This window comes from Alosa alosa, chromosome 5 (assembly GCF_017589495.1).
Source record: "Alosa alosa isolate M-15738 ecotype Scorff River chromosome 5, AALO_Geno_1.1, whole genome shotgun sequence".
NCBI lineage: Eukaryota > Metazoa > Chordata > Actinopteri > Clupeiformes > Clupeidae > Alosa > Alosa alosa.
In genome coordinates this window covers 9,454,856-9,477,676 of record NC_063193.1, presented here as the reverse complement: position 1 = coordinate 9,477,676, position 22,821 = coordinate 9,454,856, and the positions used below count along the sequence as shown (strand labels likewise).

The 22,821-nt window shown below is 43.1% G+C and overlaps 1 protein-coding gene across 8 annotated transcripts in view; it reads right to left on the bottom strand.

Annotated features, from left to right (window-relative positions):
- The window catches only part of clip1a (CAP-GLY domain containing linker protein 1a), a 49,972-nt gene extending 32,695 nt beyond the window's left edge, over nt 1–17,277 (bottom strand). For 6 of the 8 annotated variants that reach the window (XM_048242435.1, XM_048242438.1, XM_048242440.1 and 3 more), the window contains exons 1-3: nt 16,385–16,490; nt 2,856–3,179; nt 1,099–1,622 (exon numbers count right to left, since the gene is read on the bottom strand). In XM_048242435.1, coding sequence (XP_048098392.1) covers nt 1,099–1,622; nt 2,856–2,946 — 615 coding nt within the window. In that variant the 5' untranslated portion in view covers nt 2,947–3,179; nt 16,385–16,490. Of the gene's footprint in view, nt 1–1,098; nt 1,623–2,855; nt 3,180–15,875; nt 16,351–16,384; nt 16,491–17,257 lie in introns of those variants that run through there. The other 2 variants (XM_048242437.1, XM_048242436.1) reach the window with 2 other exon arrangements.
- Nucleotides 17,278–22,821: the final 5,544 nt, after the last annotated feature.

Genomic DNA, 22,821 nt, shown 5'->3' with positions numbered 1-22,821 from the left:
GTCAATGTTTGTCTACAAAATACACCGCAACATTGAGAATCATTACTGGTGCAAACCATAGAATCCAGTCGCGAAATGCAGCATAAAAACTACACCTCCCATCAACGTTAGCAGTTTCGCGTTGTGACTCGCTAGTAGTCGCTTCTATTAAATCCAAGAGCGCGCAGAAAAAGCGGACTAGCTCTAAAAGTTAGACTAGCTTGCCAAGATGCAAAGATTGAAGAAATTAGTTCTTCTATCCACTGAATTCATTGGATATAGGAGGAACAGGATGAGATTCTGAGAATGCAGTGAGAGAAGGAAAGGTAACCTAACATGCCTTTTAGCCCAGTTGACGTATTGGCTGCAATATGCAAAATATAGCTGTAGCGGCACAAAACTAGCCTCCTGTAATACTCCCATTTTATTCAAAGGTAGAACGCTACTGACAACTCCAGGCTTCCACGCATGCTTGTTTGTTTACACCGAATACAAGCTGAAGTGCAAAACGAAAGTAGGCCTAACGTTTGCCTACTGCCCCCATCAATGCAGATATTTCAAATAAAAATTAAAAGTATAAAACATATATCCTTATGTTGGGTTTTGTGGAAGAGAAAATTGACTGTTTTAGTAGTATTAGGCAGTATGCAGTCAGATAGGTCACCATGTGCAATTAGGCACATTTGGATTAGCTATAGATGGATTCACAAATAAATAAATTAGGCTACATTTGGCAGGATACTTGATATACAGGCTAAATGCAAATATGGCAATGTATTATATTATTTTACATTAACAAAATGTAGGAAAATAGAACAGACTGAAAATAAAGTAGGCACTGATATTTAAAATCCTGTTTCCTGTAGCCTAAATGTTGTCAGTCATTCTTAATATTCGCAATTGGTCCACTGGCATGTTTAACTGTTAGCTGCAGTATAATGTTAGATTATGTGTAAGTTAAGTACAGAACTGACTGTGCTCCCAAATTTTTGTCTGTGCTCCTAAATTTTTTAACTTGGGCGCACAAGTGCTCCTGAAAAATGTTAGTGTAGAGCCCTGATTTTCAGCACAACTTGTTACTGAACACAAACACGTTACTGAACAGTATGAGTGTCTTACCAACACACGGTCTCCAATCTTTAGCTCACGTTCACCCTTCTTCACGGAACCCGACTCCGACAGGTTAGACACAGACTCACTGTTGGCACGCGTGAGGTTGGAGGGCGTGGTGACCCCCCCTGGAGCGGAGGCTCCTGGCGGGGCCTTCTTGGCCGCCGGGGTGGCGGCGGCGGCCGGCGGGGCTCCGGTTTGCGACGGCGTTGGTGACGAGGCTCGGGATGGCGGCGCGGTCTGGGTGCCATTGCTCTCGCCCTCGGTGCGCGACAGCTTGGAGGGCCGCGTGAAGATGCCGCGGAGCGCCTCGCACTGGAAGTAGCGCACGCCCGCCACCGAGCCGTCGTTCTTGCCGATGGGCTCATCCAGCACAATGCCGGCCCATTGGCCGGGCGCAAACTGCGTCTCACCCAGGAACTGCACCTCACCCGGCTTGTTGCCGTTCACCCACACGCGGTCGCCCACCTGGAACTGTTCCCCATCACCGCCCCCATCTTGTGCCTCTGGTGCTACGGCAGGCTTGGCAGCCGCTGTGACAAAGTGAGAGAAAATATTTCACTGGACAAGCCTATTTAAATTTCCACTAGAGAAAGACAAGACATCAATAACATTATTTATATATATATATTTAAAAGTTTACAACCACCAACATTCATCAGATTGTTGAAAGATATTCTTTATGCATGCAACTGCCTTTTGCAGTTTAAAAACTGCCTTTTGCAGTTTTAAAAGCTCTTTAAAAGAAAATGGTTCTGATATGTTCTGATCTGGAAGGGGCAGTTCATCTGCTGTGTGCTAGAGACCACGTGTCACCCTGCCCCTTTTCTCAAACCTGCAGGTCACGTGTGAAAACACAGCTGTCAGATCTCATTTGTTCATTTACGAGTAGATGTTCCACCACACAGCTGCTGACTATTTGCACAGCATCACTCTCATACATCATCATCAACCATTGTTTATTAAGGGGAAATTGACAGGGCATTGCTGTAAAAGAGCTTAATGCTCAGAGTTTACAAACAAAGTAAAATCAAATGAATTCGAGCCGGACGGGGCCCACGTACCGGTAACCATAGCACAAAGTCATAAACAAACAAATAATAAAAAGTAACAAATACAAATCCATAAGTCAAACCAGTTCATCAGTTTATATATGAAAGGGAAAACTCAATACAGGAGGTGGGATGTTGCAACAAACTCTCATTAAAGCTCCATGCAGAAGTTACTTAGCCATCTCGACCCCGCTTTCTAATTACTGAAGAAACGCTGCCACTAATTATCCTCATGGTGTCTGCTGTGAAATTGCACAAGGCTAATTAGGATCACCTCGGCATGGCTGTTCCTCATGTTGAAGCCCATAACAGCATTCATACTTTGCTGCTGCTACTGGTTTCGCCACACATGCATACATTTATGAGTTCATGCTCATCTCAATGTAATCATCTAGGAATTGTTTATATAATCCAGTACGGAAGTGAACTGGAGAGAGCCATAAACACCGTGGCGGCTAATCAGCTGTGACATTTAATTTCACGCCGTCATCTTCTCAGACTAGTCGGCCGACATGGAGGCCTAATGTGGACATGTTGTTAACACACGGAGATCTGTGCTGTCGCCTATATTATTATTCAAATAGAGGGAGTCGAAGTTGATTATGGTGACACACACAGACACACACAGACACAAACAAACACAAACTCCCTCTGTATAATGGGAGGCTGAGTGGATTGTGACAAAACGGCAAGCATAGCCAGTTGGCACCTCACCTGTGGATGCGGATGTCTTGGCCGCTGTCCCGGCGGCTGACCTGCCGATCTTGCTGGGGGCCTTGAGGCCGCTGGGCTTGGCTGTGCTCATGGCTGCGTCTGAGGCTGTGCTATGCTGCTGCTGCTCGGCTGCGTGTGTCAGAAGCGCTCCAGGAGCCTGTACCACTCATTGACTCAGCTCTGCCAGGCCCGCTGGGTCCACTGGAGGTGGTGGGCTTCTCACAGGCACTGGCTGTGTAGGTCACCACCGGCACAAAATAAAATTAAAAAGAAAAAGAAAGGGGGGGCGAGGGAGGGAAAAAAGGAGTGTTATGGGAACCAACTCTGTTGGGAACAGAAAAAGAGAGATAAAAAAACTGTGTTAGAGATGTCGGTTTGACACATGAAGAGAAACTTCTCAGCTCCAAGTCGGGAGTTTAAAACTGGCATTTATTTTATATAGTTCTCATCCTTCTAACAGCATATACTAACCACACCCAAGCAAGCATGCTATCTGTCCACATACTGTAGTACTGAATCCGTTAAACAAGCCCTTCTATTGCATCAAATTTCTCAATCAAAATAGCAGAACATCATGAGTGAAAGGGGGCATCTGAGTAAGCTACATTAGGCTAATGCAACATTAAAGAACTCTACTGCCACATGTTCCCTTTCTAGACAAAGGGTCGAGGTAAGACTAGATAGCTTAGTTGAGGCTGCAAAGCCAGCAGCACTGGGTCTCAATTTTTAGCTCTGATCTATCCATTTAAATTCTGTTTCATATAAAAAAAGAGGTCCTCTGACAATTTAGTTTATACTTTCAACTTGACTTTTCTGTTTTGAATTAATACTGAGCTTCACTGACGGCATGTGATAGATTCCACACTTTTCCGTTCAACTGAAATGAGGGCTCAAATGAGCATAGCAAGAAAGACATTGTTAAGGTTTGGCTGTGCTTTGCTGAAAAATAAGTAAAATAAATGAAATAGAAACGGATCCCAGGATGTAAAAGCATCAAGTGAGTGAGTTGTTGTCTCCACCACTATTCCCTCCACGTTTGACCTCAGAACAAGAACATCGGTTGTATGAACCCAGGACAGCTTGGGCTCTGTCTACTAGTACTAGATAGACTGTTAGCTGTGACCGTAGCAACATACAGATCACACAAAGAGGTTTTGTTACTAAATGAGCATTCTATTGTTCCTATATGCTGGGACTATGTGAATGTATTTATGTAAGAAAAGAAAAGACTAGAGGGTATGGAAGACAGACACGCCATCTTGTTCACTGGCTGGCTATACGAACACAAATAGCTATGAATTATCTCATTCCATATAAAAAAAAAAAAGAAGCCTTAATTTGATTTACCGATTGCAACAACACAAACCTCCACACAGAGGAAAACAACTTCAAGTCAAAAAGCAAACAGACGCAAAGTCATAACGATAACGAACGAAGTCAAAACATGGGGGTGAATTCAACCAATTCCACAAGATGTCTTTTAGGGCGAGTTTAGTGCAGAGACATGCAAGTACTCATCTTCTGGTCTGAGCTGACGCCGTTCTGCTTGGGGAGTTACCGCGTCATGACCATTTAATGGTTTACAATGTGGTCAAACCAGTCTGCTTACTGAACCTTCAATTATTCATTAAATCCAGACTTTGCTTTATACATCTAGGATAGGCTGCTACTTTAAACAGAGATGGGTCAATAATTTGACTCTTCTGTCACCTTGTTGTGTGTTTCTCACTCTCCAAACTTCTACTCACACATGTTGGGTATCTTAATTTCCCTTCTACTTCCACATTTGGGAATACTATCCAGCCCTAGCTATACAAGGTCTGGCATGCAAGAGTCTGTTTGGATGACACAAGCAAAACACCAGAAATGCTGCTCCTAGTAATTCCTAGTGTAAGACTAGATTTTTGATGCAAGCAGCAGGCTTTTGTGAAAACTCCTATAAAACCCTGCAGGACCATTGGGGGGGTGGGGGGTGTCTGGATCACTCTGCTGTGATTCATGTGACTTCAAAAGCCTGATTGGGATTCTGGCCTGATGAAGATGAAAACCGAGAGGCCAGTGGATTTGGAATGCTAAGTCTTCGGTATGTAGGCCTCAGTGCAAAAAAAAAAAAATTCCTGTGAAGAACTAGGGAAAAGTAAGATAATAAGCATGTTAGAACCCTCCTTGTCTCAAGCCAACAAACTCACATATGATGATGTGTAATGGCAGTGGGGGCCCCAAACTTGAGACTTGGCATACAGAGTAGACATTTTAACCACCTCAAGTGACATTTAGCCACTCCGTGACAGGAAGCCAGTGACTGAACACTTGGCGCTGTTTTCCCAGTATCCCCTCAGCATGACAGATCAGGTTTTAACCTTCTTACTCTAGTGCTCTTGCTCTCTATCTGCTTATCTGACACGGTACAGTATGTCATCTCAGCTGACATATTTTTTTGTAACTGGGATTAAATGACTGAGGCTTGGCCATGGCTTCCCAGCATTCCCCGAGTTGTACATGTAGTTCCCCTGTTCTACCCTTGCGTGACCTCTAGCGTTGGCCTACATTTGAACCTTCCCCATATCTACATGGCCATACACCTATCAAATCATCAACATAATTCTCCTATCCGATAATCTGGGACTAGATCATGAGTCACGAGCTGCTGTGTGTGACCCACAGCTTATTATGGGTGTCTGGCTCAGGAACCTTTAATCTTCTTCATTCACCTTTACCTTCAGATGCACACAGCCTGTATCCTAAGGAGAAAGAGTGCCATGCTGCCAGAGAGAGAGAGAGAGAGAGAGAAAAAAAGAGAGAGAGACAGAGAGAGAGAGATGAGGAAAAGGGTAGGAAAGGAGATAGAGAGATAAGTGAGGTGACACCCAGAAAGAGAGTTATAGACAGAGAGAGAGAGATGGCCTGGAAGAGACTTAGGCTCCTGGACTTTCTCTTTTAAGCTGTCAGTGGCTGCCATTGGTGTTCAGGACGCAAAGAAACAAACACAAACAAACAAGGAGCAGCGTTGCTGTGACTCCAGTCCAGATGACACGGCACCCAGGCTCTATTTTCAGGAGCGCCCGCTGTCTGAAGCTGAAGTCTACCATGTTTAATAATAGCTTCCCACTCATGTCCCAGGGAGAGCAAACAGTGAGCTCAGACTACACAGAACCGCGCAGTCACTGACCTAAAATATAATCATGGAGGCGATCTGAAGGCGATCACCTTCATCATCCAGATCAATCAAAGTCATAGGAGCAGGTGGATTTGTCAAGTAAATCATTGTGTATACTCATAACTAGGGGTGTCACGATTCTCCAAATCCTCGATTTGATGTAATTTTCAATTTTAAAGTCACAATTCGATTCGATTTTCGATCGTTATTTACTCATTTTGGCCTTTTCCTTTTCTGTTTCGGGGGCTTTTTTGAAACCGCTTTTTATTTTGAAACCGCTCCAACGCGAGGTTGTAATGTAAACAGAACTAACATTGGCTAAAACAGACACATGAACGTAGTGAAATTAAACACAGAATGATAATTTGATTGTTTTAGCACACTCCGAAGAGACCCAAGGTTAGTTTTCATGGAATATGTACTTATCAATGTGCATTTTAAGCCTTAAAGTAACTTTGGACTGTAACTAGATCACCTTTTTACTTGCTAAGTTGAGTAGGCTAAGTTAGTTTTAATTGACGTGAATGAAATCACCGGTGTGGAAGTATTCATTCAAAGTAGCAAGAGGGGCTTTGATTTCAGTAGGTTGATGTGTATATTTTAACTGGCTGCAGCCTAAAATTAGAGGAGTGTTGACGCTGTAGTTCCGCACGTGCATGTGTGTTTGTGCGTCTTGGCATACATGCTGGACGTGACATTGGGGGTGTGGCTGCATCGTCGATTCTACTTTAAAGTTTGAAGTTCGAGATTGATATGTAATTTCGATATAAAATCGAAATCGTGACACCCTTACTCATAACAGGCAGCAAACACAAGGCATGCTGCAGAGAGCTCAAGCTGAAAATGCAACAGAGACTATTCTGAGCACTTGCAGCAACACCTCGCAAAAATAAACACCTTCGCAGAAGAGGCATTGTTCTTGTTTCAAATTGTGTGGCACTTTTTGACTTGTGTTGTGCATATATATTCAGACAAATACCAAGCTCCTGGAATAACAGCGTTGGGCATAGCCAGTGGGAGGCGAATTCTGTTTGTTGATACTTTGGCCAAAGCTGAATCAGGGCCATGCATGTAAGCAGAGCACAAAGTAACTGAATTCAGTCCCAATAAGGCCTGAGGCAAAAAGGAGACATCAGACATGCAGTTGACGACACACACACCCTTTTGATTTCATTTAGGTCATGATCGTATGATCACCAGGGAAACAAGCATTGGCACTGCAGGGAGGCCCGCATGGGGCAGAGAGGAGGAGGCGAGTTATTGCTATAACCCGGAGACATGCCACACATTCCATGGCTACCTTTGCAGAGGGGCTAACTAAAACAAACCCACACCCGTAGAGCATCCTTGCAGATTCATGGAACACACACACACACACACACACACACACGGGACAAGGGTTCTTTGACCCAGTTTTCCTATTAAAGCCCCTCTCGTGTTATTCCACTCCGCTGTGTCTTTTCACCGCAGCGCAAACGGAAAAGGGCCCAGAGATTGGGTGAGGATCGCTCATGCAAATCAGGCCTCAGAGAACAAAAGGAGCCAATGATGAGGAGTGATCCCACTCCAGCGCACCACACACCAGGGAGCAGGGGCGCTTGGGGAACAGGAACTACTATAGCCAGATGCCAGCTCCCTGCACAGCAATGCAGTGCAGGACGTGCCGAGGGAGAGTGTGTGTGTGTGTGTGTGTCGGTAGTGTGTATTAAAGGTGCTCACACACACACACACACACACACACTAACGAACGTTGCCACTACAATACCAACTCTTTAGTCTCTCAGATGACGATAAAAAAATGCCGCCTCCACACGTGATGGAAAAAGGACATTTTAGCTTCTTCTATTCTAATTCTCTTGTCTCATTTTTTAAAATTGTTGTATTTGTAAGTTATGGCATTCATCAGTCACACTGCAATGTGTCTGAGGGATGTATCAGACATAAATAGAGCTGTAACGATACACCACTGGGGGGGTAGACATTTTACCATTTTACCTACCTTGGAACACCAGAGGATTAGAATATATTATTGTGTATTATATCCTGATACTATAAAAAGACAAAATACTGAATTTATGATATTCATGACAGCACACTTCATGCAGATTATAGCCTACTATTTCTTTTATCTTTCTTTCTTGTGTGTAGCATGCTAATGATGCTAACCAGATTTAATAGTAATTTAGCTTGTTATCTTCTATGCGTCTGCATTCACGACTGTGAATGTTTTATTTGATTAAATGTGCATGGCGAGGGGCGCGTGTCCATTGAGTGCGTGAGAGAGAGAGGGAGAGCGAGAGAGAGCGCGGGGCAAGGAGACGGGGTTTACTTCTACACTGATTGGTGAACGCATAGTCTACAATGAAAGCTACGAGAGCTATGAAATTAAGATTTATTTATTTTATTTTTGGACACGTACCAGTAAGTAAGGCGGGAGATGTGTGAGCGCTGCGGGTAGGGATGTAACGGTATGAAAATTTAACCTAATGGTTATAGGGAAGAAAATGATCACGGTTTTCGGTATTATCGTGGTATTTTTAAAAGTGTGTTCAATATGTTCAGAAAGCACCGAGTCCTACACAAGCTGAAATAGCTTCTAAAAGTGTCCCGTTCACTTTTTCCTTGGTCATGTTTAATTGGCTATGTGCTTATAGCTTAACTTATCCTCCCATGACTTGGAGTTTGCCATTTCTGTTATTTGGATCCAATGAGTGAGACCAAAGTAAGTGTTCGAAATAAAACTTTAGGCTACTGTATTCTCCTGATAAAGTAAGTGGAATGGAATTAATGTGGACGTGAACATAAAAAGACGCAGAGTGGCTACATGATAGGCTACAGTGCACGTTTTGCGGTGAAAATGTTCCGCCTTTTATAAGCAGGTGTAGCCTAATCCGAATCACAGTTAAAACCATCAATTACACAACAGAATCAGTAAGGTACCAGTTTTGTTTCATTGTACCAGGCCTACTGTATGTCAAAAGCAGGCTTGCATGAAGCTGGGATTAAACACATGCAGTGTTTCCCACAGAATTGAATTATATTTGTGGTGGCAGGTTTTCAGAATTAACTTGAATGCAACAGTTTTTAACAAATTAGTGCAGTGTGGTTATGATGCTAACCAGATTTAAGTACAATTTAGTTAAACCTGGAAAAATCATTGTGTGGTGGTCAATGTTGATATTGTGGTGGGCCGCCACAAATAAGTCAATGTATGGGAAACACTGCACACGGTTTCCACACCGTGGTAATCAACCGTGATAATTATGATATTTGAAATGAAAACGGTAATTGTTATCGTCAACATTTTTATTGCGGTTTACCATTATACCGGTAATCGTTACATCCCTAGCTTCGGGAAACACTAGAAGGGGTGTGTCACGATTTTGCCTTCTCACACCGTAACACAGTTTCGTGGATATGAGTGTCGTGAAACATTAGTGAAATATTTGCAAAACACCATGTAGAATAAGAGCGTGTTGGGATCTTAATATTTTGTACTTCACAATGTCATTCATGACTGGCTATGAGCTACGTTTTTAGCTTTCTAGAAGGCTTGGGACAGAGAGAACCAGACACCTTGTGACGTGCTCTGCAGCATTGCTGTAGTCTTAGCACTTGCAGGCTTAAAGAGCGGAGTGACGTCGGGTATCAGATTCCCAGCCGTGCTGCCATCTCTGTGGCCACAGCTGTCCACTCCCATCCCTCAAACCTCAGTGAGTGAGTGAGCACAGGACCTGCGGTTTGGACTGTTCAAGAACACCATGCTGCTGTTTAATGCCGAAAGTCACCATTGCCAATGGACTTATTATTGATGTTGTTGTGTCTATGTCAAGCGCTTTGAGTAGCCACTGTGCTGGAAAAAGTACTAGCCTATATAAGGCTTACTTTACCTTGATCCGCACACCAGATAGCTCCCATTCATAATATTTTTTATACTGCCTGAAGTCTGAGGAAGAGCCGCAGGATGCAAACGTCACACAATAAAAAAGATTATGAATGGGAGCTATCTGGTGTGCAGATCATCTCTTACCCTCTTGTGATACTCTCGTACCGGATCCTGCACCCATAACAAGTTTCTATCTTACCTTACCTTACATCAAACCACTCACAAAGCCACACAGCAGAGAGGGGGCGGACACCGTCCCATGACTGAATAACTGATGCTGCAGTGTTTCCCAGAGAATTGAATTCCATTTGTGGTGGTTGGTTTGCATAATTAACTTGAATGCAACAGTTTTTAACAAATTAGCACAGCATGGTTATGATGCTAACCAGAGTTAAGCACAATTTAGTACAACCTGGAAAATCATTGTGTGGTGGTCAATGTTGATATTGTGGTGGGCCGCCACAAATAAGTAAATGTATGGGAAACACTGTGCTGATTGACATAAATCAGGAAATTAAATAAAAAAGACCTAGTCTGACAAAACACTACTAACATGTGGACATTGAATGTCATGGGTCTTGTAGAAAGGAGACTGTCCCATTCAGTGCACATTTCTTTTCCACCATTCTGTCCGCCAGGGTGACCAATCACCTTCCAGCACATTCTTGACCTTAGACTGCAGTCAGCTCAAAATACCTGGCTCTCCCTGACATCCCTCTGCCTTCCTTACAAAAACAGCCTTTTCTCTCGCTCTCTCCCTGTTAAGCTTTTCACTCACCCACCACATATCACATTCTGCTTCAGGCTAATTAATCCATTTTGCTGCTTCGCTTTCGCTGAGGCCTTTCAACACAGCTCATACTCCTGTTCACAGCAGTTCGTGCAAATCCAGGCAGGCACATCATTCCTCTGTACAATGATCAGCCTCTGCTAAATGGCCCACAAGCTCACCATGTTTAGCATTAGCCTCTAATGCTCCTCAGAATCATTATTCCCATCATGAGTAGAAAGACTAACTTTCCATCAACGAACAGCTTTGGGGAACTTCGGGGAATGCCTTGATTGTAAACATCTGCTGGCCCTTCATAACTAGTGAAGTTCTGAACTAGAACTTGTAAGGAACTGCCTCAGCAACTGCATGTCCTGGGGAGGAGAGGCTCATATCTCCACTGTTGGTGTTGCAGCTCAGACGGGAAGAGAAGCCTAGCCTTTCTTCTCCCTGTGAAGTGTGCCTGCCACTGTCCAGGGTGCAGGCAAGGAGAGAAAGGAATGTTTCGGCTCAAAAAGGGAAATCGTCCTTCCATGTTTAAGTTCATTTAGTCCATGCTTATCCTCAGAATATCTGTCTTAGCCGCATTCTTGCACAAGCACACACACACACAAAGAGGAACTGGGGACTAGACCGCTCAATCACCAACTGGTGATGAGGGAGACCTGCGAATATCAGTTCTCACACTTGGAGATGCCAACTGAAATCATACTGTCTGCAATCAATATACTGCGGTCTTCACCTCTGCATCCTAGCAGGTCACACACACTAACAAAAGGTTTCAACATTCAGCCCCTGGAGAAGCATCTTCACAGCCTGTCAATTAAGCTGCTGTGCAGTGAGAGCCGACTCAATGTTTGATGTTACAGCAGTGTCCATTATGCTACAGAAGTTAAGTTGGAGAAAGTCGGGAGTTACTCATCCCATCACAGGATGTAGCCCTGTAAGTGACTTAGCAAACGAGTCAGCTTTACACAAATCCTGGAGCAAAAAGGAACTGCTCACTGACTGTGTGGGGGTCAGCACAGCCTTTAGGAAATTCAGGGCTACGGGTGCCATTAGTCAGTCAGCCCACATTTCAAAACAAGGACGTGCGGGTGCCTCTTGTTGTGCAGGAAGAAGGCCGAGGTGAAAAGGTCTCCAGGATTGACCAGGGGGACATCAGCACAGCATAAACAACTCAGCAGGGGAGGGTAAAGGCAAAGCTGATTAACTTACAGTAAATCGGTGCTCCGACTCTCCCTTACACACACACACACACACAATCAGTGGTCAGCAAATCTACCCCTAGCAAGACCTTTTCTGCCAATAGAACTAGGATCGATGTGCAATTTCTTAATAAGAAAAAAAACGCCTCGTCTCAACTAGAGACTTACACAGCATTGGACTATCAGAGGCATTCAGGAGCTCAGAAAAACAGATTTTGGACTGAGCTAAATCTAGGGCAACAAAATATGGGAGACTGAACAGAAGAGAACGAGAGCATACAGCTTGTACACCAGCAGTGTGGTGAAGTGGTGAGAAACAGAAGCAAAAACTGCTGTGTAAATTTCCACTTAGCCTGCTGACTCTCACTGTCAAACTTCCTCTCCTCCATTCGTTGGATGTTATGTCCACCAATGATGAGGACTGTAAACAATAATAGCAGCTAACTGCATGTTGTTTAACCTTATAAATCTGTGAACATTTTCAGTCATTTCATGGTAATGTGCAAAACTCAATTTGCCACCTGATCACCAGTATTAAAAAATAACTGTAGAGTAACTTCACTAACATACTCCAGAGCATGACTTAACTTTGTGTTTGTGTTTCTGCTGAGGTGTTTCACAGATAAATAAAAAGGTGTGAATAGCTGGTTGGCCCAGACAGAGCAAGGTTTGTAAGTAACTAAGCTGTGTCTGTCCCCAGTAGCAGAGAAAGACAGACAGGAGGCCAGAATGCAGCCAAAAACCTTTGGGAACAAGCAGCACCTCAGAAGCCTGGCACTATTAGTCACACCACAGGAACCCACAGTTAACAGAGAACGAGCCCAGCGCTCTCCTCCCTCTGGGAAATCATTAAACAGGGCCAGCTGGTGCAACCTTACCCTACAGAGCTAGAGGGATAGTTGCAAACTGCTCAAAGAACGGCACGTCAAAGAGCACCAGAAAAAGGTCATTCTTCACCACCTCATAATGGCTGCTTCAACTCTAACCCCAAACTGGACAAGCAAAGAGACACAATAGCTGCTGAATAATAAGCAATCCTCAATTTCCCACAATAAACTTGCTATGAAAGAATACCTACCTCAGCAAGTAATTTTAATAGCTTATTGAAATAGCTTACATAGTACTGTGTGCACATTTGTTTTTGTTTTTGTTTTTTTTTGTTAACATAGATGCAGTGTACTTTCAAGTCCCAATTTACACTTCCTGACTTGTCATTTTATTCTCCGCATGTTAAAAATAGACCAAAGGTTGTCTCTTTCATGAAAAGAACACACACTACTCACACAGACAAAAAGGTATTTGTTCCGGAAACAGAACAGTTACCCACACTCACAGTTATTCACACAAGTAAAAAAAAAAAAACAGTGCATGTCAGTCTACACAACTGAGTCTAAAAGGCCTACATGTGCTTCAGCTGCTAAATCACACCACATTGCTATGCCTCTGGCTCTGGGTTCTGGATAATCTGGGCTATTAAGCAGCTAAACAGGGCTTCACTGTAATTCTGTGTAAGACTGCTTTTAAAAATGAGCACATCATATAATAAAATCAATGTAAAAAACAAGCTCCTTGGTCTTTAGTTAAGCTACTATTTTACCACCGGTGCAATCTGGCAATATGCACAATTAGCAGCAAATCAAGGGCAGAGCCAGATGCCTCTCTGCTGAAATGGGAGAGATTTTGAAACTGACCGTCAACAAGCTGATTTGGAGATTCAGGCCATACAATCATGATAATGTGTCTGTGTATTAGATAGACCATCAGCGGGAGCGATCAATAGAGCCCTTTTTCAGGGAAAGAATGCACCTGTAGTCAACTTCACTGACAGTTAACAGTTTGAAAAAGACAGCAAATGACCCTGAGTAACTTGAGAAGATGGCACAGTGACCCACTCTTGTGTTGTAGCTCATTTAGCACAGAGAAGCCTTCCCTGAATTATTCAATAGTGACCAACGCACAAAAGCCCGGCGGCAACCTCCAGAACATCCCACTCTGGCCCTGCATGCCAACACTGAAATGCCAACAGCCGTGACGTGAGAGCAACATGGCATGGAGACTTCGTGATGTGATGTGATGTAATGAGGACGTTCTTCTACACGGAAAACCATGCAATGGTGCAGCCAGTTCTTAATGAATGTGCCTTTCTATGTGTATGCTTTATGTTTTCTTCACTGGATACACAGGGTGGACATGTCAGGCAAGACCAAGTGTTTACATGTAAACATGTTAGTGTGATTAGCCTAACTTCTTCATGCCCTCTTGGCTATGAAAGGTGAGCTATTCTGAATCAAATACACAGGTGACAATATTGAGAGACATGACCAGTAACCTCTAACTGAGATTAATAACAAAGAGAGAGGGAGAGAGGTTAATAACATATTGCTGCAAAGTGCAAACACAGGAAGCCTTCACATAAAGACAACTGGACACAGTGAGACCATCCATGGGTTTTGATCAATTAAATCCTATGCGCCTGATTCCTGGCAGTGCAGTGGGGAAGAGAGGCAGAAGGGCATACTGCCCTAGCAAAACAAGAGGGAAAGTGTGTGTGAGGGGGAAGTACAAAGCATCTTCCAAAATGTAGTATGTGAACCCAGAAGTCTAACAGTTCCTCACTGTAACAGAGAACATCTGTTTAAAAGACTCAGGAAAGCACATTAGTCACATATTTACGTATACAGTCAGACTTTACTTCCTCTGTTGAACTGGCATGCTTACTCACTCACTCACGAATACATAGATAAAACCAAGGATGACAAAAATACCAGACGGGATAAACCACTGCTGTAGTCCTATACTTGCACCAGAATGTCATCCTGCTCCATGTCATTTTCTGTTGACTCACTCTGGATTTGTCATGCCCTTACTTAGGACTCAAAGCATTTCATCTTATTCCGATGCCAAACTAATCACTGCAGAGGCTGAGCTGACAAGTAGGCCATCAAATATTGAGCAATATCAAATATCTTATTATTATCATTATTTTGGTTAAATTTAAGGCTGGGGATGTTATCTAATTTCATTGGTTTTCTGTGTGAAGTTCTGTCTACAGGTGAATACATTGACACATTTCAAGACACATTCTCTAATTTCCTTACAGGTCAGACACAGATACCAAATTATGTCCATAGAGGGTCTGAAATGAGAGTACTGAGTGAAACTGGCATTAATTCAGCTATGCTAAGTCGGTAGCTATCTTGCCTTAGCTGGTTAGCAAGCTAGGTTACTTGTTCAACTCTAAACAAAGAATGACAACGCCAGTTTCAACCAGAACTAATAGTTCAGTAGTTAAGTATGTTAACGTACGCTACTTATACACAGGCCCTTTTACCCCCTGCAAAGGAAAAACAGGACATTCTGCGTCCAGGATTTGTTTTGAACATATGGCGCAATGCTGTTGGTGAGGTGGCACATCTGGATGTCATTCCATACTATCGCAAGCACTGGTCAAACTTGAGCTAAGGCAGCCTAGCTGATGTATGAACTTTTAGTTTCGATTAACTAAATAAACCAACGTCGATTTCTCATATAATTACAATGCTAACGTAACGCTACCCGTTTTCGAACAGGTACCACCCAAATTTCCCTATCGATGATGGGTTCAAGTAACGTTACCCTGCGCTTGTTACAAGTCCATAACATATCACAACGTAGATCTGGATATTTGTAGAACGACGATACATTAAAGTCGTTGTAAGTTAATTCACACCCATTTGCCTAATGTTACACTGCGTTACAATAACAAAGTACATTTATCTTGGTGGTCCTGCGGCTGAATAACCTTTTACTAGGTGTCAACCATACGTAAAATGGTCAAACTTGAACAGCCAAGTTTGGCCAAAGTTAACGTCCAATCCAAGCTAGCCTTGTCACACGTCAAACAAGTTGCGATAACGTTAGACAAATCAGATTATCAGATTTCAAAATGTCTTTATCCCTGCTGGATAATGTTCGGCGATCGTATGGGAATGTCACATTTTCCTTCTTTGCATTGACTTACATGAATCACAGTATCACCCTGATGTCCTTTTCAAAAGCAAGAGAGGGAACTCCACAGATCTGAAGTGACGAGGTTCCGCAATGTCAATGCTGGCAGGCTGTGCTAACCTCGCTGCCTAGACTAACCAAAAACTAGCTGTGTAGCTAGCTGTAACGTTCACGTTAATTAGCTTACTGAGGTCCAAGTTTGGCGGTGCGAGTCACCTTGGAGAACAATTCAAAGGCCAGGAAAACAACGCTATGCTCACAATTTGTTAACGCGCCATTTTCATAACGATAACAGGCATAGTTTCTATATCAGGAGACTGGACAAGGCCCTATGCAGTAATAAACCTTTTTCGGCAGAGGAAATTGTGAGGACCAACTCAGAGGGTTAACGTTCACGTTAGCAAACGTCAATGTTATCCTACACCTTCGCGGGATCAAATCAGACCCAACCGTCAATTCACTCAAGTGTCATCCTGATCTTGCCAAAGCCTGGAAATTGTAGGTAAACGTCGTCTCCCATACCTGTAGATCCTACGGTACACACTCCACGTTGTCTCGCAAAACCCGGGTACAATACCGGTGCAGATCCCTAGCCTACTTCCACCACAGACTGTGCCTGTAACCGGGCGTTCACACGTTTCACTACGAGTTGCGCGCTGACGTCACTGATCACATCCTTTTGCTCCATCACTTTCGGCAAAAATGCAATGTTACTAACATGTGATATATCTGCAGTCGTATGATCAGCTTTCGCTTCTATGGCTGGGTGTGACATATTGAATTGTAGCCTAATAAGTACTCACAGGCTTTGTTTCTGTAGATGCACAGGACATAGCCTGAGATCAATGGTGAACGGTCTATTCATCACTTGACACATAGACAATAGTGTGAACAACATGCTATTTAGCCTATCATTAAGCTTAAATGTGATGCCATTTGTGAAAACACTCAGCCCTATTAGGTTAATGCATTTTGTCATCATCCCAAACTGAAACTAGGAGTGCACTTTGGCATCGTTAACTAAAACATGGCGATGGCCACAACAACTAGCCTATTTTATTAAATATTGGACACAACTTCAAAAGCTTTAGTAGCTACAATGTAATGACTCGTGTTTACTCACATTAGAGAGTAAAGGTTTTCTGCTCAACAAGTGATGGGGTTTTATCTCAGCCAAATCAAAATTATAGTGCATACAACAGTAGGAATGATTAAATTGACCTCATTACATTACATTACATTACATTTGGCTGACGCTTTTTAACCAAAGCGACTAACAACACGGTAAACAGTAAGTTTTGGAACAATTCTCACAATTTTAGGACAGTTTAAAAAAACATTAGAGTACAGTAAGAATAACTGCGTCGGTGAGTGCTGTTTTTAACAGTTACTTACTTAAAACGTTTAAAACGGCTGGTGAGTGCTAGGATCAGTAAGACTTGTTGTAAGTGTTGCTATGAGAGTAGATGTTCTCTACAGAGCTGGGTCTTCAGGAGTTTTTTGAAAGTGGAAAAGGATGTCCCTGCCCTTGTAGGAACTGGCAGTGTGTTCCACCAACGAGGAACAACAGATGAGAAAAGTTTGGATTGGCTTGAGCGTACCGGTGGTAGAGCTAGACGTCGTTCGTCAGAGGAGCGCAGCGGTCTGGAGGTAGTGTAAGTCTGTATGAGGGCATTCAAGTAGGTGGGAGCAGAACCGGAGACTACTTTGTAGACAAGCGTTAGAGACTTGAATTTGATGCGGGCCGCCATAGGTAGCCAGTGTAGCTGGATGAGCAGCGGGGTAACATGTGCCCTTTTGGGTTGGTTGTAGACCAGGCGCGCTGCCGCGTTCTGGATCATCTGAAGTGGTTTCACTGCGCAGGCTGGGAGACCTGTCAGGAGGGCATTGCAGTAGTCGAGTCGTGAGATGACTATTGCCTGAACCAGAAGTTGGGTAGCATCTTGAGTCAAGTAAGTCCTGATTTTCCGTATGTTGTAGAGTGCGAAACGGCATGACCGGGCGACTGAGGCAACATGATCTGAGAAGTTTAGTTGGTTGTCAAGAACAACTCCTAGATTTCTTGCAGTCCTGGTCGGTGAAACAGACAGGGAGTCAAATTTGATGTTGATGTCGTGGTGTATGGTAGGTTTAGCTGGGATGACCAGCAGTTCAGTCTTTGAGAGGTTCAGCTGGAGGTGGTGTGCCTTCATCCATGTAGCTATGTCTGAAAGGCAATCCGAAATCCGTGCTGAAACCAGGGGGTCGTCAGGTGGAAAGGACAGATAGAGCTGTGTGTCTTCTGCATAGCACATTACATTTGCAAGGTAGAGTCAGTCACCTCAAAAAGGCACTCAAGACTATCTCTTCTCACCCAGAAGGTACTGCAATCAGAGATTGTCTTTATCAGACTCCTTCCATATGGTCTGAGAATGACTGAGATTCGTTATGTGAGCCAAAAACTCAAGACAACCATTAAGGCATAATGAAAGGAGGCAGGCAAATATCATACAATGGCTTTCACTTCAAGTAGCCTACCTACTCAGTGTTCAATAGTATCCTTATGGGTCGGAAAGATGAGAGATAAACAAAACAGGGATTCGAGTGACACATACTGGCTATTTCAGGTAAATCCCTCATAACCACAGCGTGTCTACAAATACAGCATACAGCAGTATTATATTAGGCCTATATTATAGCCTATTATATTATATATTATACCATTGCCAGTGAGTGATTGGTGGACATAAGGCTTAAACTTCCACTGACTTATAACAATGCATGGAGAAATTATCCTGCTTTAGTATTAAAATGCATTTTCATAATAAAATAATTAACTGGCACCACAAATTGGCAACCGAAAAGAAAAAAGCAGTAAAAAAAGTTATTCCAAACATGAAAGAATGCTTTACAAAATACTGAAGAAACTGAAGAGAAAATATGAAATGAACTGAACATTAACAAAACTGAATACACAACATTCTTTAAAAATTATGACAATTGTCTCAGAAAATGTTAGTTCTCTTGATTTCCATTCACTGGTTGTTTCCCATTACCACTCACTTCCTTATGATGTGGAGTTCATGTTCTCAGGTCTTGCTTGATATTTAAAAAGGACACTTCGCTGAGAAAATGGGCTGTTCCTTGCCATTTTGACTGCAGATCTCCACCTCTACGGCCTTGTCCATCTTTTCCATAGCCCAGGCCAAGGACTGCTACTCCAGCTCTTCAGTATCAGAACCCAGCCTGGCTGGACTGGTGATGACTTTAGGAGATGGGCTCAGGCATCTCTCTCCAGTGCAGCTCAAATAAATTGCTGCTGGTGCTCCAGCTCCTCTCCACACAGTGTGTCTCGGCTCGGTGCACTTTGAGGGATGGACACGGGCGATCCACTCTCAATCCTCCCCAAAGAGGCCTTGAGGGGAAGCTGTTCTGGATCAAGCTTCTCAAGACTTAGTCCATCATCAGACCCCTCCATCTCAACTTCAGGCGGCAAAAGTAGTGGGCCTCTGAGAGTGGGCAGATCGGGAGAGACTGGTGGCTAGAGCTGCCAATTATCAGGCATCCATGACTGGCAATGGGTACCTTGGTCTGCAGAGACACACGGCAGACTAAAGATAGCAAGCGCAGTTATACTGTGGCGTTTCATAATGATCAAACACACAACAATCAATGACCTATGCTATGACTCATCCAAGTATTAGCAAAGACAAATATACTGATAGCTTGCTATTCTTCTCTGCACATATTTAAAAAAAAAAGCGACTAGTGCATCTGCAAAACAACGTAATGTGTATCTGTAATAACCTTTGATACTTATGTTGAGGTCCATTTTTGAGTTGCAGGGATTGTCAACAGCAGATCCTTGTACATTTGAATCTAGAAGAGTTGATTAGAAATGTAAATGCTTCTTCGGATAATCTGATGCAAGCAGAGGTAGAAAATAATCTTGGACATAAGCAAATATTTCTAAATACAGGAATGAATTTTCAATGTAATAGTCAGGCAAAATGTACATCCTCTATGTAGACCGACTGAGATGCAAACCTGGAAGGTTGATTGACTTTGAAAGATCTGTTTGGTTAAAACCATTCTGATGCTCCAAATCTTCCCTTCAAGCTTATTTAGATAGACCAGCAGAAACATCAGACATCTAACACTGTAATGTATCATCATGGAATAAAAGGGGCCCGTACACCTAAACCAGTTAATACAAAGAAATATGACCCAAACAGCACATAAATATGAAGTCAAGGCCAATGTTTGATTGTTGTTAGTTGAGTACCATGACAACTTATGTCTTTTAACACCTGGTACACCAACTACAACTGTGCACTTGTAAGCAGCATTTTGGCATAAAATCTATTAATGAAATCCATACAGCTATACCAACGAAAATACCTTTGCAATTCAAAGGTATAGAAGACAATACCTGGACTGAGGTCCACATATGAAATATTGTCTCATGAGATGCATTTGTATTAGGATACAACCAAAAAAAATAGCCTGGGAGAACCCAGACGAACCTGTTGGCAAATTTGATTTTGTTCTTCAGGTCAGTCTGGCAAGTTCACTGACACCCACTTCTGGCATGGGGCAGGCTTTATATGATAACAGATAGAGCAGTGCATTCACAGCCAATGGCTGTGCTGATGGCAACAGGTTTAAGCACATATGGACGTGTATTTTCTTTGGAATTGAGTAAACAACTGCATTTGAAACCTAGCCTGACGAGCAGACCACATTAAAATGTAGGGTCTGGGCACTCACCGTTCGCAGTGCTCAGTCCGAGGGGCGGGAAAAGTTGTCTTAAATTCCCTCTGCACGCAATAGGACAGCGGCAGCGCTATGAGTCCCATACGTTTCCCACCAGCGGAGCTAGTTGGCTAGTTCAAACGTTTGAACCGTAAAAAACAAACTTAAAAGCTTAACTCGTGTCACACTGTTCGCCAACAGCAACATCCATCTTATTTGTTTTCAAGTAGCAGGGAATTCAAGCCCAACCGTTGCAACTCTGCCATCAATCATTATGTTAAGCCCACCGAACGACTCTATACACGATTTCATTGGCCTGATTAAGTTTCGATTTCTGGAGCTCACAAGCCAACGGAGAGTTGCTAGACTAGCCCTGGCAGCAAATGTAATTTGCTGCCGCTAGGGGCGCGTCTAGATTTCTAGGCTATTTGAAACCTTCATTTACAAGAAAAAAATTGATTGAATTGTTGCACTTTTTAATCTATTTGGTGAGAGTTTAATGCACCAATTTACGTTTAATTTCACTGCTGGTTACGCCCCTGGAAGTCGTAAAGTCAATAAAGCCTTTCCAGACCAATTCTCAATCTCAATTGAGAAATGAGTTCTGGTGTCAACCAGGCTAGCCAAAAGCTATGTGGTCCTACACATAAATGAACTTGATTGGAGTTTGAAAAGTATTTTCCCCTATTCAATACAGATTGGGCTGTGAGAACATGGGGTTAGCCCTCTCCTTTTATTTTAATAAAAAATATAGCTGCAAGCAACAATGCGGGGGCCTAGCAGAGCGCAATAGCAGGATTAGCTTTGCCATGGCATGAGCAAGCACTCACAGCAAGTTTGATGGCAATTGGATAAAGAATGGCTGAGAAATAAGCTCATTTAATTTGTTACAGCGCCCCTAGAGGCCAAATTACACCAATGTCCTTGCGCATGCTCACAATCAGCTAACATGTCCCTCTACGAAGTTTGGACTTCATACACCAAAGTGTTGCGGAGATGTGAGCTCACTTTCTTTATTACAGCACCCCTAGAGGCCAAATGAGACCACTTTCCTTGCATGTCCTCACAATCAGCTAATATGTCCCTGTACCAAGTTTGGACTTCAAACATCGAAGAGTTGCTGAGATACGAGCCCACTTCCTGTATGACAGCGCCCCCTATAGAGGCCAAATGATGCCAATTTCCTACTGTGACCTCACAATCAGATACGAAGTCCCTGTACCAAGTTTGGACTTCATACATTAAAGCGTCTCTGAGATGTTAACCCACTTCCTGTTTTGCGGCTTCATCGCCATATTTGATTGGTTGTCATGGGCCAATAAAGTGGAATTTGAAAAATCTGACAAGTATCGCTTGTGTGGCTCGGTCTGAAGATCATCTCCGCCAAGTTACGTGAAAATCAGATGAAATTTGTGACCGCTGAAACTTTCCGTAGAGTTTGGACCAAATCCAATATGGCGGAAAGTGACGGGATAGGGGTCGATGAACTCGGGATGGTCCAAGGATTCAGGCGCTACCTCAATTGTGAAAAACAGATAAAAGAGTCAAGGATCATGCGCACGAATGCATGTGCAGCATTGAACTGGTGGTGGCGCTAGTGCGTTCAATGTATATGCACAAAAATTGCTGTGAGTGATTGGGACAGTGTTCTGACTAATGGTATTGAGTCTTGTTATATTAACTCAAAGTATTACCTAGATGTTTGTCCACTTCCTGTCTGGTGGCTTCGTCACCATATTTGATTGGCTGTCACGGGCAAACAAACTTGAAATTGAAAAATCTGGCAAGTATCTTTTGAGCGGCTCAGTCTGATGATCATCTCCACCAAGAAATTTACGAACGCTGAAACTTGTCGTAGAGTTTGGACTAAATTGAATATGGCGGAGGTCCAATATGGCGGAAAGTGACGTAGTAGGGGTCATTGACCTCAGGTCAGTCGATTCCAACTGTACTTGATTTGTGAAAATCGGACGCACCGTTAAATTGTCACATGAATCGCGTGAATGTGAGTCCAGACTCGACCCATTGGTGGCGCTAGTGTTGGGCATAGAGTTTTGTAAATTGGAAAGAGTGATCATGGAACGGTCCTGAATCAGGGCGCTAAATTTCATAATAATAATAATAATCATCACTTTCGAATACCTTTCAACCCAGCTTTTCAATTTTTCGGCCAAACTTTGACCAGTTGGTTGCGCTAGATGGCTGGGTTTAGAGGTCCGTAAATG